Genomic DNA, 12,974 nt, shown 5'->3' on the forward strand with positions numbered 1-12,974 from the left:
TCTGCAAACAACTCAAGAACTATTTCATATTTGCAGGCCCTAATATTTTTTTTCCACTGCTGCAGAGCAACCTCGTGAGAGATATGATAGATAAGAATGCAATGCCATCTAGTACGACTGTCAGTTAGCAACAAGGATATACTAATTTCTATTTAAGTTTGAGTAAACTAGGGCCGGTCAGTTACGAGATCTCATTAAGCTACACAGTCAAACACTCATCGATTACAAAACGGCCCACATATGATTACATCTTCTGTCCAAATGAATTCACATTAACGATTCTCTGCCTTCACATGCTCCAGTTGGGGCAAAAGCTCTAAATTACATTGCCACTGCTGGTGAATCGTGAGAAGCAAACCTTAGTAAATTAGTGTGCACGACTTCTTTAAGTAATCTGATCACCCAGTTCTGTAAGGGAACCTGCAAGCAAAACATCCCTGTGTCCACACCTTTACCACTCCCTGCCGTGGCAAATAAACACCAAAACAGAGTTTTACCATTGGAAATCTTGGCCAAAGTATTTATCACATGGTCATTAAAACTACCTATTCCTGGACCCTGGTGAATAGGAGTTGATCCCACTGCTCATGTAAGCACAGCAATGCCTGATCAAGCCTGACTTGGTCTCTCTACTCATTTCTTATCAGCTCTCAGCTGCCTATGAAAGCGGAAAAAAATAATATCCCTAGCAAGTCTAAGTAAAAATCCGCCTCTTTTCAGGTGGGAAAACACTGACAGAATTAGTCTTAATGAGCAGAGAAAGGTTTCCCAAACAGCTTTATGAGTGAGCGACTGACAGTAAGGTCAGGATGCAGAGCTTCGAGGTGTCTTTGCATTTACTGGCGATGATGAGATGATGTCGGATCTTAAAATGTCACTGCTCAGTTCTCAGGATATGGTGAATTCTGAAATGTATGAAGTAAATCTGCCAAAATATGACCTCAAGCCTACGATAAGTCAGATATAATAGCACTGACTGAGTCTCTATCGGTAGCTGAAACACTAACTGAAGCTGGGTCTTTTTAGAGTTAGTGTAGAAGGTTTTTGACTATCATAAACGATCATTTACATTGATACTATTTCATACCACTTGATATTATACAAAGAACACCCCCATTTTGGTCGTGCATTATATATTTGCTAACTATAACATCAAATGAAGATGAAGTATCTTTATCACTGGGGGAAATATAATCAGCGAGCAATGACATAAAAAAAACCAACACTGCTTAGAGACGGTGGTATTAGCAGGTCATCAATGTAATCCAATGAATATCTTAACAGACTAATTAAAGCAGCATGAAGAATTTAACTGTTTCCTGCTCCCACTGTTCACCGAGTGCCTTTGGGCAAAGCAATGAAGCAACAACTGCTCTATTTATCAAGCATCAGCAAAAGGCTGGAGCTGTGCAGGCCAAGCGCTCAGGTGTGAGAATATTTCTATGTGCAACCGCACCCCCTCCCACACCCCACACATCCCCCCGACCTTTCCTGTAAGTATATATGCTGTCAAACTGTCACAAAGCTGTTCATTCAAAATGTCAAATTTGAAGATATCAAACTGCTCTAGATTCAAAGTGTGTTTGAATCGTTACCCCTTTCAAGCGGCCCCTTTTACGTTCTCACATGGACTCCCCTCTGCTGATGATTTGGAGTTTTGCATTGCTGTCATTCTTACTTATTGGTCATTTCACCTTGCCTTTACATTATATTCACTGATTCACTACAGAAATAGAAGCCACGGTGCGTCCTTATCACCCTCATTCCCATAACACCGTAATGGAGCTGATAGGGTGGAGGACATAACAAATAAAATTCATCTACGCAGGAGCACACCTTCCAGTTAGAAACTGCAGGACACAAAAAAAATGGATCTGTATTATCTGTTTTTCGTACGGGTGTAAATAACAGTAAAATACTCCGATTTTAAACCAGCAAAAACACTGAAAGCAGTAAAAAAAAAAAAAAAAAGAAACAACACTGAGCCATTCTACAGAACTGTCCAGAGAGGTCATAGCTCCCTGAGAGGAAAAAGATAAAGAAAAAAAAGGAGAGCCATCATACCACCAACCGGGCAGTGGAAAAAAACTGCAAATAATATAATCAGCCAGCTTTGTAGCTCTGTGTCCATCACAATTTAGCTCAAGGAGATTTCAATGAAAAACAAAACCTAAATTTACATTCCTTACAGTGTTCTACGTACATTTGGACATTTTCAATAAGGCATAAATTATACATAGCCACCCGGAGTATCATCTATTTATCTTTCAAAATTCCTAAATACATCCTTTCATGTAGAGTAGGGTTCGGGCCAAGGTAGCACACACAGTATGTTTCCTAAAAGTGCATTTCTGCCATTACCTACACTGTGCTGGCGTATCTGGATGCAAGAGAGTGAAATACCTGACAAATAAAATTTCAACTGAACCGTATCTAATCCATCAGTGCAATCATCTCTCAGAAAGGACGAGCGTATTAAAATATTCATCCACCGACAAATTTGAAAACAGAAAAAAGGCCAGATGATAGTTCTTGAATTTTTCAGATTGATAATTAAATTATTTATATGATGTAATTGGATTTTGTTACGGTCAGTAGTTAGTTTGATCAACATTTTGGGTGTTAAAAGAAAAATAAAATCATTCAACCGGACTGAATTTAGTTTAGTGGTAAATAGAGAACTCCCGTTTCTGCCGCGATGGCAACGCTTTTGGGAGAAGCGTGGTTTTTAAACCTGTTTCTCACACTTGCGCTATCAGCACATCAGAAGTGATACAGTACAGTATCTGCTGGGTCAAATGGTAGCGAGGCAGCAGCCCTGAGACAGCACGCCCTTCTGTGTCCACATGAGATATGTTCCCACTGCACATGTGGCTGCAGAAAAGAAGGGGGCGTGTCAGCCCCACTCAACCGGAGAAGTAAAAGTGAACCATATAATATTCACCCTGGAGTTGTGTTTTATTGCTGGGCTTGTGTTGAAGGAGCCATCATACATTTAGCCCATGTACCTGACTTTGATTGACACAGCCTATTGACCTAATAGGTGTTTACCAACAAGCCTTAGGTCAGTGAAAAGTCACAGCTGGCAAAAGAGAGCAAAGACAGAAGATGGAATAAACTCTTATACGAGTAGAAGAGTAAAATCAACTTACCGTCTTTGAGTCTAATTCATGGTGCTGTTGGGCTAAGACTTTATCTACACTGGCAGCATCTGTAAACGTAACAAACCCAAATCCTCTGCAAAACAGAGACACAGAGACGAAAACAACAATGTTAAAATGCATACATACAAAGCAAAAAGGACATTTTTTATTTTTTTTTCTCACTACCAAAGATTTAGAAAAACAGTAACTCGCAACAACAATGTTGGAGAACAGCCGGCACCAGCCTATGACCTTATTATTGCTACATTATTCCTTTGTAAATACGTTAAAATCCTGATTATGGACGTCCTGTGGCAGATCTGAAGCCGACACAGAGGACGGTGCCGATCATTATTTGGTATGTTACAGTGTGAGACGACGCTACACCAACATTGTGGTGCAGTCACAAAGTCAATGTCAAATTGCATTCGGCCGCAGCTTTACAGCAGCGAGCATTTAAGCTTATCTGGCTTGCTGTGAAACCACACGCAGGCGCGCGCACACAGGGACACACGCGAACACATGGGCGCGCGGACACACAAACACACATACACGCTGGATTAACACTAAACACGGTCAAAGTAAGCGATATCGTCATGTGCACTGGAAGGGAAAAGTAGAAAAGCCCTGTATTTACCTTGAGCGTTTTGTCGTGGGGTCTCTCATCACCATACATTCTCTTATTTCTCCGAATTTACTAAAATAGTCTCTAAGGCTGTCTGTGAACAGAGAAAATATGTCGGGTCATTTGACAGAAACATATGGGCATGCTGTTGTCAGTGCATTTCAAAAACACCCCGCGATGAGCATAGGGGTCGAATAGAGGACTTCAGATGGACGGAGATCAAAAATAACATCGTGCGCACACACTACTGAGATATCCCATACAGTACACTACTGCACAGTGCACATTCGCACATATACCGCCAGCAGCTAACGAGCACTCAGTCACAGCGACAAAACAACAAGAAATATTGGACACGGTGTAAAAGAGAATAACAGTCTCACCTGGTGAGGTTTGCCAGCTGAGGCCACCGATAAACATTTTACTGTAAGGGGAAAACACAACAGAAGTGAGTCCAGATGTCAGTTCGGCCATTTTGACGACTAACTACTTCTAAAAGCGACCTTAAAGGATAAAGGAAGACTATGAAAACACATTCGCGCTTAGTAATTCCACTCTATCTAGAGAAAAGGGGGAGGCCACTCTCGCTACAAAGCTGTGGTCTTTAAAACTGCATCTGGAAACAAACCCGTGCACGGTTTAAGTGCGTACTGTGAGGACGAATCCAGCACGGCAGTCGAAGTCCTCTCCAAGATGTTGTAACATGAAAAAACCCGTACCTTTAGGTTTAAATTTAGAAAGATTCTTACCCCGGGTCATGTTGTGAATCATTTAGGCTTCCGGATGTGGCTTGACTCCCGTCTCCTTCCATATCTATTCCAAACTATAGGCTGGGACTACAGTAACAGTGACAGACACACACAGATAGGGCAGGAGATATGCAAAGCCCCGCTATGAGAATATTACTGAGCCGGGAATGAAAGCGTCACACGTGGGATCAGCTCAGCCCCCTGCTCCCTCCTCCCTCTCTCAGCATGCTCTACCTTGGCCCACAGGGGGCGGAGCCTGGCTCTGTCACCTAACCAATCCAATTGACGTCAATTCAGGCAATCTGCAAACCAATCCTCCGATTTGTCATTTAATTAAGAAATAAGCCACGAGAGGTGCCGGTGGCTTATTACTCTTCTAAATCAGTGAACACATAGCATGAGAAATGTTGTTTTTGATTAACAATGTTTACAGTGCTTTATGCAGTTAAGAAACTGAGCTTTTCAATAGCAGCAGCGAAATATTTTCCATTTATGTCAATTAATTCTTATTCTTCCGCCGAGCAATATAGTCCCCTCGAAAGTAGGGGTTGGGAAAAAAAAGTGGGACCATTTTTATTTTCTCGTTAATATTTAAATTATCTTCATTGTTATGCCTCAAAAGTGTTTATTGAAAAATAATCAGAGTTTAATTCAACTGAGAGCTCCACACTGAGTGAGGCAATGTGTAAAACAGGTATCGTGCAGCACCAGTAAACTTCCATCTTGTTTATAATTGGATGATAATTGAACACTAACAACTGAATAAAAACAATTATTGTTTGTTGTAACCCCGTGATCACCACATTTATTTTCTTAGAGGTAGCTAGCAATATCCTATTGAGATAAGTTATACATTTTTACAAAAGAACGTGTTTTTATGACTGCTTTACACCACATGTATATAATGGGCCTAAACTTCTGCCAATACACCCCTGTTTTGTTTTTTTAAATGTTAAAGTATACACACTGAATCATTAAAATGTCTTGCACCAAAAATGTTCAAATGAAGCTCAGATTAGGCACATATGTTGGATAAAAGGTTATTAACAATGGTCCTCTGAGCTATAAAGGCAGTGTACCAGTGTTGTTCGTGTGACCCCTGAGCAAGATACCAAATCTCTGCAGCTGACCCTAAGGGCTCACCTTTAACTGCGATATTCATTATGATAGCTGAAAAGAAAATCCCCATGGGGATCAATAAAGTATGGTACCCTTACATACAGTGGTGTAATTATGGATCTTTTCATGTAGATGACCTATAATGAGCTGTCAGCCCTCCCCTCTGCACAATGTATGTGGAGATAAGATGGCTCTGCCCCCTAATAACCTTGAGGATGAAGAAGCTGGGTAAGATATTAAGAATGAATGAATGTGCAGGACATGTGAAGTGGGAGAAATTTTTATGATCTACATTAATTTCACAGTATGCTATTCATAGAATATTGAAAAAGGAAAGCACATTATGTAAGTCAGTTAAAACCCTGTGTTATACACATTTTATTTATGCGTGCAAGAGAAGTATGACAACAGATAGTCTAGAAACGCAGTTCCAATCAAATTTTTTACAGTCAGTGACATTTTTTTTTTTTTTTAAGGCCCGTCTGTGGTGACTGTTCTACCAGGGGGAATGCCTTATCTGGTCAGGCAGCATGTTTTTGAAACAGTGACTAAGATAAAAACCCAAATAACAACAGTTTTGTCAGTTTAGCAGGTAAAAGTCTGTCATTAGTTATGGAATTCTCCACATTACAGCTGTCTGTAGATCTGACACAAAGGTAGGAGGCACATGGTGGTAACTCCTAAGCACAGGAGCATCAAAGAAAGTGGAAATGTGACATCTCGTGTGAAAGACTATCACTCATTATTCCATCGTTGCACTGTTGTTCTCTCCCATGCCATTTTGGGATACATATATAGCTGCATTACTGTCATCGGATGAGTGACGGCATCTTAAGGTATATGACTAAAAAGTCAACGCGAGAAAATGGCATGCATTCATGCAGCTGCACAGAGACAAAGAAGTGAGGGAGTTATAAATTGATGTGGAATGTTAAATCTGAGGAAAAGCAGGTTTTAAAGCCCAGCACAAGGTGTGCGAAAATCACAGTGGATTTAGCACAGGAGGAGCAACCTCTGTTTTACGCTCAAAATAAAAACACTAGAGGCCTGGGGTTTCACCGTAGGATTGTGAATTATTCTGCTTTCTGAACATTGTTACTGCTCCTTTCTGTTCTCTATCGTTATACCATGAAGACAACCAAGTTAAATGTGACAGAAATGGTGCAGAAGGCATGACGTTTTACAACATCTAATCAAGGGTTGTGAGCCAGATTTGAAGCCAAAACCACCTAAGGCCAAAGCAGGTGTGGTCTTTTTTTTGTTTAAGATCTAAGACTGCCACCATAGTCACTTAACATTTTACGTCTTTCAGCTAAAATCTTTTATATTTCTTAAATAATACTAGCTCAGAATTTGAGTTTCTGGATCAGTTTTTACGGTGATAGAAGGAGAAACATGTATGGATTTTTAAATAAAACTGCACTCTCTTTTAAGAGAGCAGCCACCACTGCCTGATGAAAATGCCTAAAATGTTTATATCTCCTTAAGCAACTTTGCTCTGACAGCCATGTGCAGTAGAGCAGTTTAGCACTAAGCAAGAATGAAAGAGAGCCTTTTTCTTTCTTTTATGAAAGCGTTTGAGTGAGAAATTTTCCTTGAAAGTGATGCTCAGCTCACAGTTTAATCAGCATACTTGTACACATTTACAGAAGTGGCAAAAGTTTACAATATTTAGAGCAACTGGCAGAAAAGGTATTTCAGGAAAGAGAAATACTTCATACCACACATTCAAGAAAAATCTAGAGAATTCTGTTGCAGCCATGGTCTGAATTCAAGTGTGAAAGATGAACTTCTTTTCAGTAAAGAGGAAATTCAGCACGCAGGATCATGAATAAGTCGTTTAAAAAAAAGAAGAAGAAGAACTTGAGGATTTGAGAGAGATGTAAGCTCTATGTGTGAAAGAGCTGAGGGGAAAAAGAAAGCAAGAGAAGCGACAGACTCACTGAAAGCATTATGAGACGCTGTTTTGAGAAGAGGCATCCTGTTTCCTGTTGCAGTAATCATTTTACACCCTCACAATCTTCTCTTGACCTTGGAGAAATTGTTCTCGGATCATATGTAACCCTTTCTCTGCAGAGATTCCTACATGTAGCCTGGAAGGAAAGCACACATTTTCCATTTAATCTAAAATTGTTTTGTTGCATGAACACCTGTGATGATCTTATACTGTTGTGTACAAACGAAGCGAAACTTGAAGTCAAAGGGAGCTTTTGCATAAACATAACAGAGGCTTTATCACATGTTCTCAGAGTGCACTCGTATAAGAAAGAATCTGCTTCTTAAGGAGAGCTCAAAGTGAACATCTTTAATTACCTCCATGAGTTTGTCATGGGTATGATCTGGACACTCTGGAGATGTTGCTCAGATTATGCTTTGCATTTTGTAAATGATTCCTAATCAGTGTGGATTGAGTGATCTCTCCTTTCCTCAGGAGAGCCTATTACAATGAGAATCCGTGGTAAAGGCTGCAGATGTGAACAAATTGTCTCCCTCTAGTGTCCTTGCATTTTTGCTTCTTCTTTTCTTTGCTAAAGCACCTCTCAAGATGCAGGGAAAGGGCCAGACTCAAACATGCATAATTGACCGACCCATTTTAGGAATTAGCCACCCACCCAACTGCAGACTACCTGCTCTTTCATTTTGTCTGGAAAAAAGTTTGCATCTTTTAGGAGTCTGTCTCAGCCAACCAGGATTAACAAATGATGGATCTATTAAATAATACTCTTCCCCTCAGTGATTTGTGCATTTCCTCGAGGGTGGTTGTGTTTAAACCCTGTCAACTGATTTTTGAGGATTACAGGGAGAGTGTATCTTTGTTACCACACAGAAAAACGGTTTAAAGTAAGATCAGTAGGAAGGAGGTTCTTATGATGAGTGATTTCCCTCCCCCATTATAGCTTCAGTAACCACACAGATGAGTTAATTAAACTGTGCCTGAGGCTATACACTCGCATCCCAGGTAGATTGGCCACCAAGATATTCAGACATCCACATTATTACACCTTGCATATGAGAAAAAGAAACTTTAATATTGAATTTGAAATATCCGTACTGAAGGCTGCTTAATGCCTGCTAATTGTGCTTTAAAGATTCCTGAAAATACAGGATTCATTTGCACTAAGTGGTACCTCAATTTAGCCTGTGGTCCCCCAAAAGATGGATTGTTTCCCAGATAATAACAAGAGCTAACAGTCTTTTTAAGTATTCATGAACAGAAGACCCAGCAGAACTTTTCCAGAATTAACTACATCATTTCTGCTTTGATAGTGCAATCCAAGTAAGAATATCTGCATCTCTGACCTCAATGGGCCACACTTGCATGCAGGGCTCTTTTAGCCCAATCAGCCTTCAACACAAGTGGATGATGACGACATCATTTACCTGCTCCACTGGGCTGGGAGATAAGCTCATGCCCCTGCAGCTCCCTGGAATGTTCCGGCTGCTGTTTGTATGACTCCAGAGAGAGCTGTGTGTTACAGGGGATGATGAACGTCTTCAAAGCACGGCGAGGAGCCATCCTATCACCTGTACAGAAGAGACACGTGTGCATGTTGGCTGAGGAAAATTGCCCACCTCTTTTTCCATTCAAAAACCGAACACAAAGCCAAATCAGATACACAGGTTATGTTTGGGATTTTTTTTAAATTCATAATTATTTTTTGAGTTTGTAATTTCCAAATTATTGAGGCAAATCCACAGCATTTGCTGTTGCCAGCTGACACACAATAAGCTTGTACAAGCCTAAATAATATGAGTTTGTTTACATAAGAGCATACGCTCTGCCGGAGACATTTTTAAACATCTTGCAGAAGCTAAGAATGGTAAGCAAGCCTCTCTGGGCATCCAGCTAAGTGATGTTTTCTGTACTCTGGCTTATTCTTTGTTTTTAACCATTCTCTTGTCCCCTGCTTCATTTTCACTTGCTTTTTCCCTAACAGGCTGCCACCATATATTCTCTCAGTTGCCAACCACTTCCTATTCTGCAGCAACTGACCTTAACACTGACCTTGCCTTGTCTGTGCCATTGAGATGAGAGCGGGAGATACCACATCCTCAGCCTCCCCCCACTATGCTGCAGGGTTGAATTTTGCCTGTCTCATCAGTCTTTCCAGCTGCCGGAGTATACGGCTTGTTATTTCTTCCAGATTTCTACACATTTTTGCTTTTCAGCTAATCAGTAATCAGACTGGAAAACATTGCTCTTGGCTCAAACAGATATTGAGCTTTGGCATATAGACCCAAGCTGTCAATACAGATTAGGTTGATCAGATAAACTTTATCTGTGGCATTTGAGCGTCCTTTGGTTGGGTACCAGCCTAATTCTGTGCTACAATTGATAAAGTGACCCTGGCTCTAAGGAGATTGAAATTGGTGCCATTGTTTTAGCCATGAGCAGGCTACAGTGGCCTTGTCAAGGAAAGTCACTGTGTATCATAATGCGTGTAGTTAGCACAATAGCACTTTGGTTTGTGATGACACACTGTGATAATAGGAATTAGAATAGGAGTACAATAGGTCTGCAACCTGCTTGTTTTATGCAGTAGCTGTCATGACTTTTCTTGTCAAAACTTGAGTGGAATGGGTTGGGAGTCTTTTTTTGTTTGCCTAATTTGGGCTTAAAGTTTAGGTCTCTGGAAAAATTAAACTCCTTAGGAGCCATAAGTTAAGAGAAACATTCAAAAGCTAAAAAAAAACATCATCACTCATGTCTGCTTACATTATTGATTGAATTCATAACATTGGCTGCATGCAAGCCAATGATTATCATGGGCTGGCGTTGCAGTAAGCTTGAGAATTTTGTTTGAGAACGAAGTTAAGCAGAAGAAACTTTTTATGGCTTTTCTTTTCGGAAATGTTCAGGTAGGCTTTGAGAATCGTCTCACTAAGAGGCAAGAACACAATCCTTATAAGAATCATGCCGAACTGCAATGTTAATGACAAACAATGTCTGTCACCACAAGAGGGGACTCAGAGCATGTGTTATCATAAATAGAACTGATGATATATTTTATGTGTCTTTCTTTGTCGACCTGTGCCTTTATATATGTTGCTTAAAGATCCAAGTTTCTTGTGTTATTTCATGAGTGATGTGTGAAAAGCCAAATATATACCAGGTTCACCACCTACAGAGGCACTGTGACCTCTCTTACTTCAGGTAAGGACTGTGTGCACTGTTCAGATTGCAGTGGGAAGAGCTGAAATAACGGGTTGTTTCATGAACTGTTTTCTTATTTTTTATTAAGTCTCAGAGAGAACACGCTGTTCCAGGTTAAATCCAATAAACTGTTGTGTCGAGACAGCTTTGTATCTTTAAAAAAATGACCTTTTCAGAAACAAAGATGCATAGAGTGAAAACTCCCTTTTCACACTCACAGTGATTGCATGCTTTATTAATGTAAAACATTATGTGTTCTTTCTGTAAACAAATGTGTGAACACGGCAAACAACTGAGTGGAGATTAAATGTGCGAGAACACAAGAGGGCAGTACAAAGAAGTAAATCAAGGTTGAGTCTTATTGAATGTGGCTGGAAGAAAGAGGGAAACTCACTCAAAACAAGCTCGGGTGGTGAGATGAAGAGGGGAGGCATGGCAGCAGTAAATGATGCTCGCCCTCTACACCTTGTCAGTTATTAGGAGAAGCCAGAGGAGAAATCTGACATTACTTTGTGATTTCTACACAGAAAATAATTGGCTTGCAGGCTCGCTCACTAGCACCAAAAGTACTTGGAAGAGATGTTTCAAAGTTCCACAGCTAAAATGATATATATATATATATATATATATATATATATATATATATATATATATGTCTACATGTATAGACATATATATATACATATACATATGTATATGTATATTTCCCTGACTGTTGTTTCTTTAAAATCATTTAAATTACGTAAGGCCAAAAAAACTTGGCTTTTGGATTGATTGGTTAAATCTCCTCCCAACATTCAGTGGTTGTTGCGGTAGTGGCAAAGCCCTTTCAGGTAGGTTTTTAATCAATTCATGATGTAATTAGTTATGGAGGTCAAGTTGAGATCGGGGAAAACCTAGAAAACAGGGTTTTCAAAGATAAATCAAACCCTTAAATCTTACTTTCAGAAAGACCAACGAACTCTTGTGAAGTGGTGCTCTGATCTACCGTGTAGCCAGTCCTGCATAAAAATGACCTTCATGGATGACTCATCGGAGGAAAGCATGTATCCTCACCCTGAAAGTCAGCTTCAGAAGTCTGTGTAGTGTAAATCTGGAGTCAATCTAAGACAAGCTGTATTCTGGAAACAAATCCTGTAAACTGAAGTGGTTTAAATACATCTTTATTCACTGTAATGACACAGCTACGTTTGTAATAAACAGGGAACTGAATATAATGAAAGGAACACTCGTTGTGGTAGCCACCAGTGCTCAGGAGGTCAAGTAGTCATCTTTGAATTGATCCTCAACTTCCTAGGTTCACATGTGCCCAGGTACCCTTGGGCAATATACAGAGCCCCACATTGCCTCCATGTGTTCCTTGCTTGTAAGTTGGTTTAGATAGAAGCTCCTGCTGAATAATTGAATGAGTGAACCCCTCTGCGAGAAGCACAGGGTGGACTGACCACAGTTTGGGCTTGAGTAGCACTCAGAGGCTCAGGAAAAAATGTACTGGTAGAAGGAAGAACAGATTCTGTTACATATCTGCAAATTCTAAAGGCAAACACCACGCTGTGGTCAAAAGAAGCAGGAGGTGAAAAGAGGAGAGCTGCTACAACAGTATAACAGTCCTAAACACACTGCAAAATCCACAATAGGTTATGCCTCAAAAGGGTATTTGCTGGCGGTTGTTCCATGGCTTTGAGAGTCACCAACCATCCTCAAAAATCTGGATAGACCTCAAAAGAACATTGCAAACCATAATCCAAGACTCACACAGATGTAGGAAGATTTTTGCAGGAAGACTTGGTGAGAATTTCCCAAACATGAACCGACTCATAAGTGGCCACGAGGAAGTAGTTTTTAAAATTATTGTTATTATGTGAAAGAAAAAAAAAGCAAATAAGCCTTTTGGAGGGTTAAAGTTAATCTTCGACTCAAGTGTTGACTCAAACAAACAGAAACTTTGTGCAGTTACTTGCATGAGTGTAAATGATTCCACGTCAGTTTGAAATGTAAATCCCACCAGCCCTTCACCTTCTCATTTTCCATACAACAGGTCTGCGGTGGAATAATCGGCTGACTGGATATTGGCAGAAATACAGATTCTGTTTTGTGAGATTAGAAACAAAACAGACAAACAACAAAACAACAATGATTTAGAAAATTAATGATTTCCTTAAATTAAGTCTAAAACCAGGGAA

At 40.0% G+C, this 12,974-nt stretch overlaps 1 protein-coding gene across 14 annotated transcripts in view; it reads right to left on the reverse strand.

The window, feature by feature from the left end:
• The window catches only part of msi2b (musashi RNA-binding protein 2b), a 234,831-nt gene extending 230,139 nt beyond the window's left edge, over positions 1 to 4,692 (reverse strand). For 7 of the 14 annotated variants that reach the window (XM_075486264.1, XM_075486258.1, XM_075486262.1 and 4 more), the window contains exons 1-4: positions 4,518 to 4,692; positions 4,152 to 4,192; positions 3,781 to 3,862; positions 3,153 to 3,237 (exon numbers count right to left, since the gene is read on the reverse strand). In XM_075486264.1, the coding sequence (XP_075342379.1) occupies positions 3,153 to 3,237; positions 3,781 to 3,862; positions 4,152 to 4,192; positions 4,518 to 4,579 (270 nt within the window). In that variant the 5' untranslated portion in view covers positions 4,580 to 4,692. The remainder of the gene's footprint in view (positions 1 to 3,152; positions 3,238 to 3,780; positions 3,863 to 4,151; positions 4,193 to 4,517) is intronic. The other 7 variants (XM_075486265.1, XM_075486260.1, XM_075486263.1 and 4 more) reach the window with 1 other exon arrangement.
• Between the last annotated feature and the right edge of the window lie 8,282 nt (positions 4,693 to 12,974).

Source organism: Odontesthes bonariensis, chromosome 16 (genome assembly GCF_027942865.1).
Source record: "Odontesthes bonariensis isolate fOdoBon6 chromosome 16, fOdoBon6.hap1, whole genome shotgun sequence".
In the NCBI taxonomy this organism is placed as follows: Eukaryota; Metazoa; Chordata; class Actinopteri; order Atheriniformes; family Atherinopsidae; genus Odontesthes; species Odontesthes bonariensis.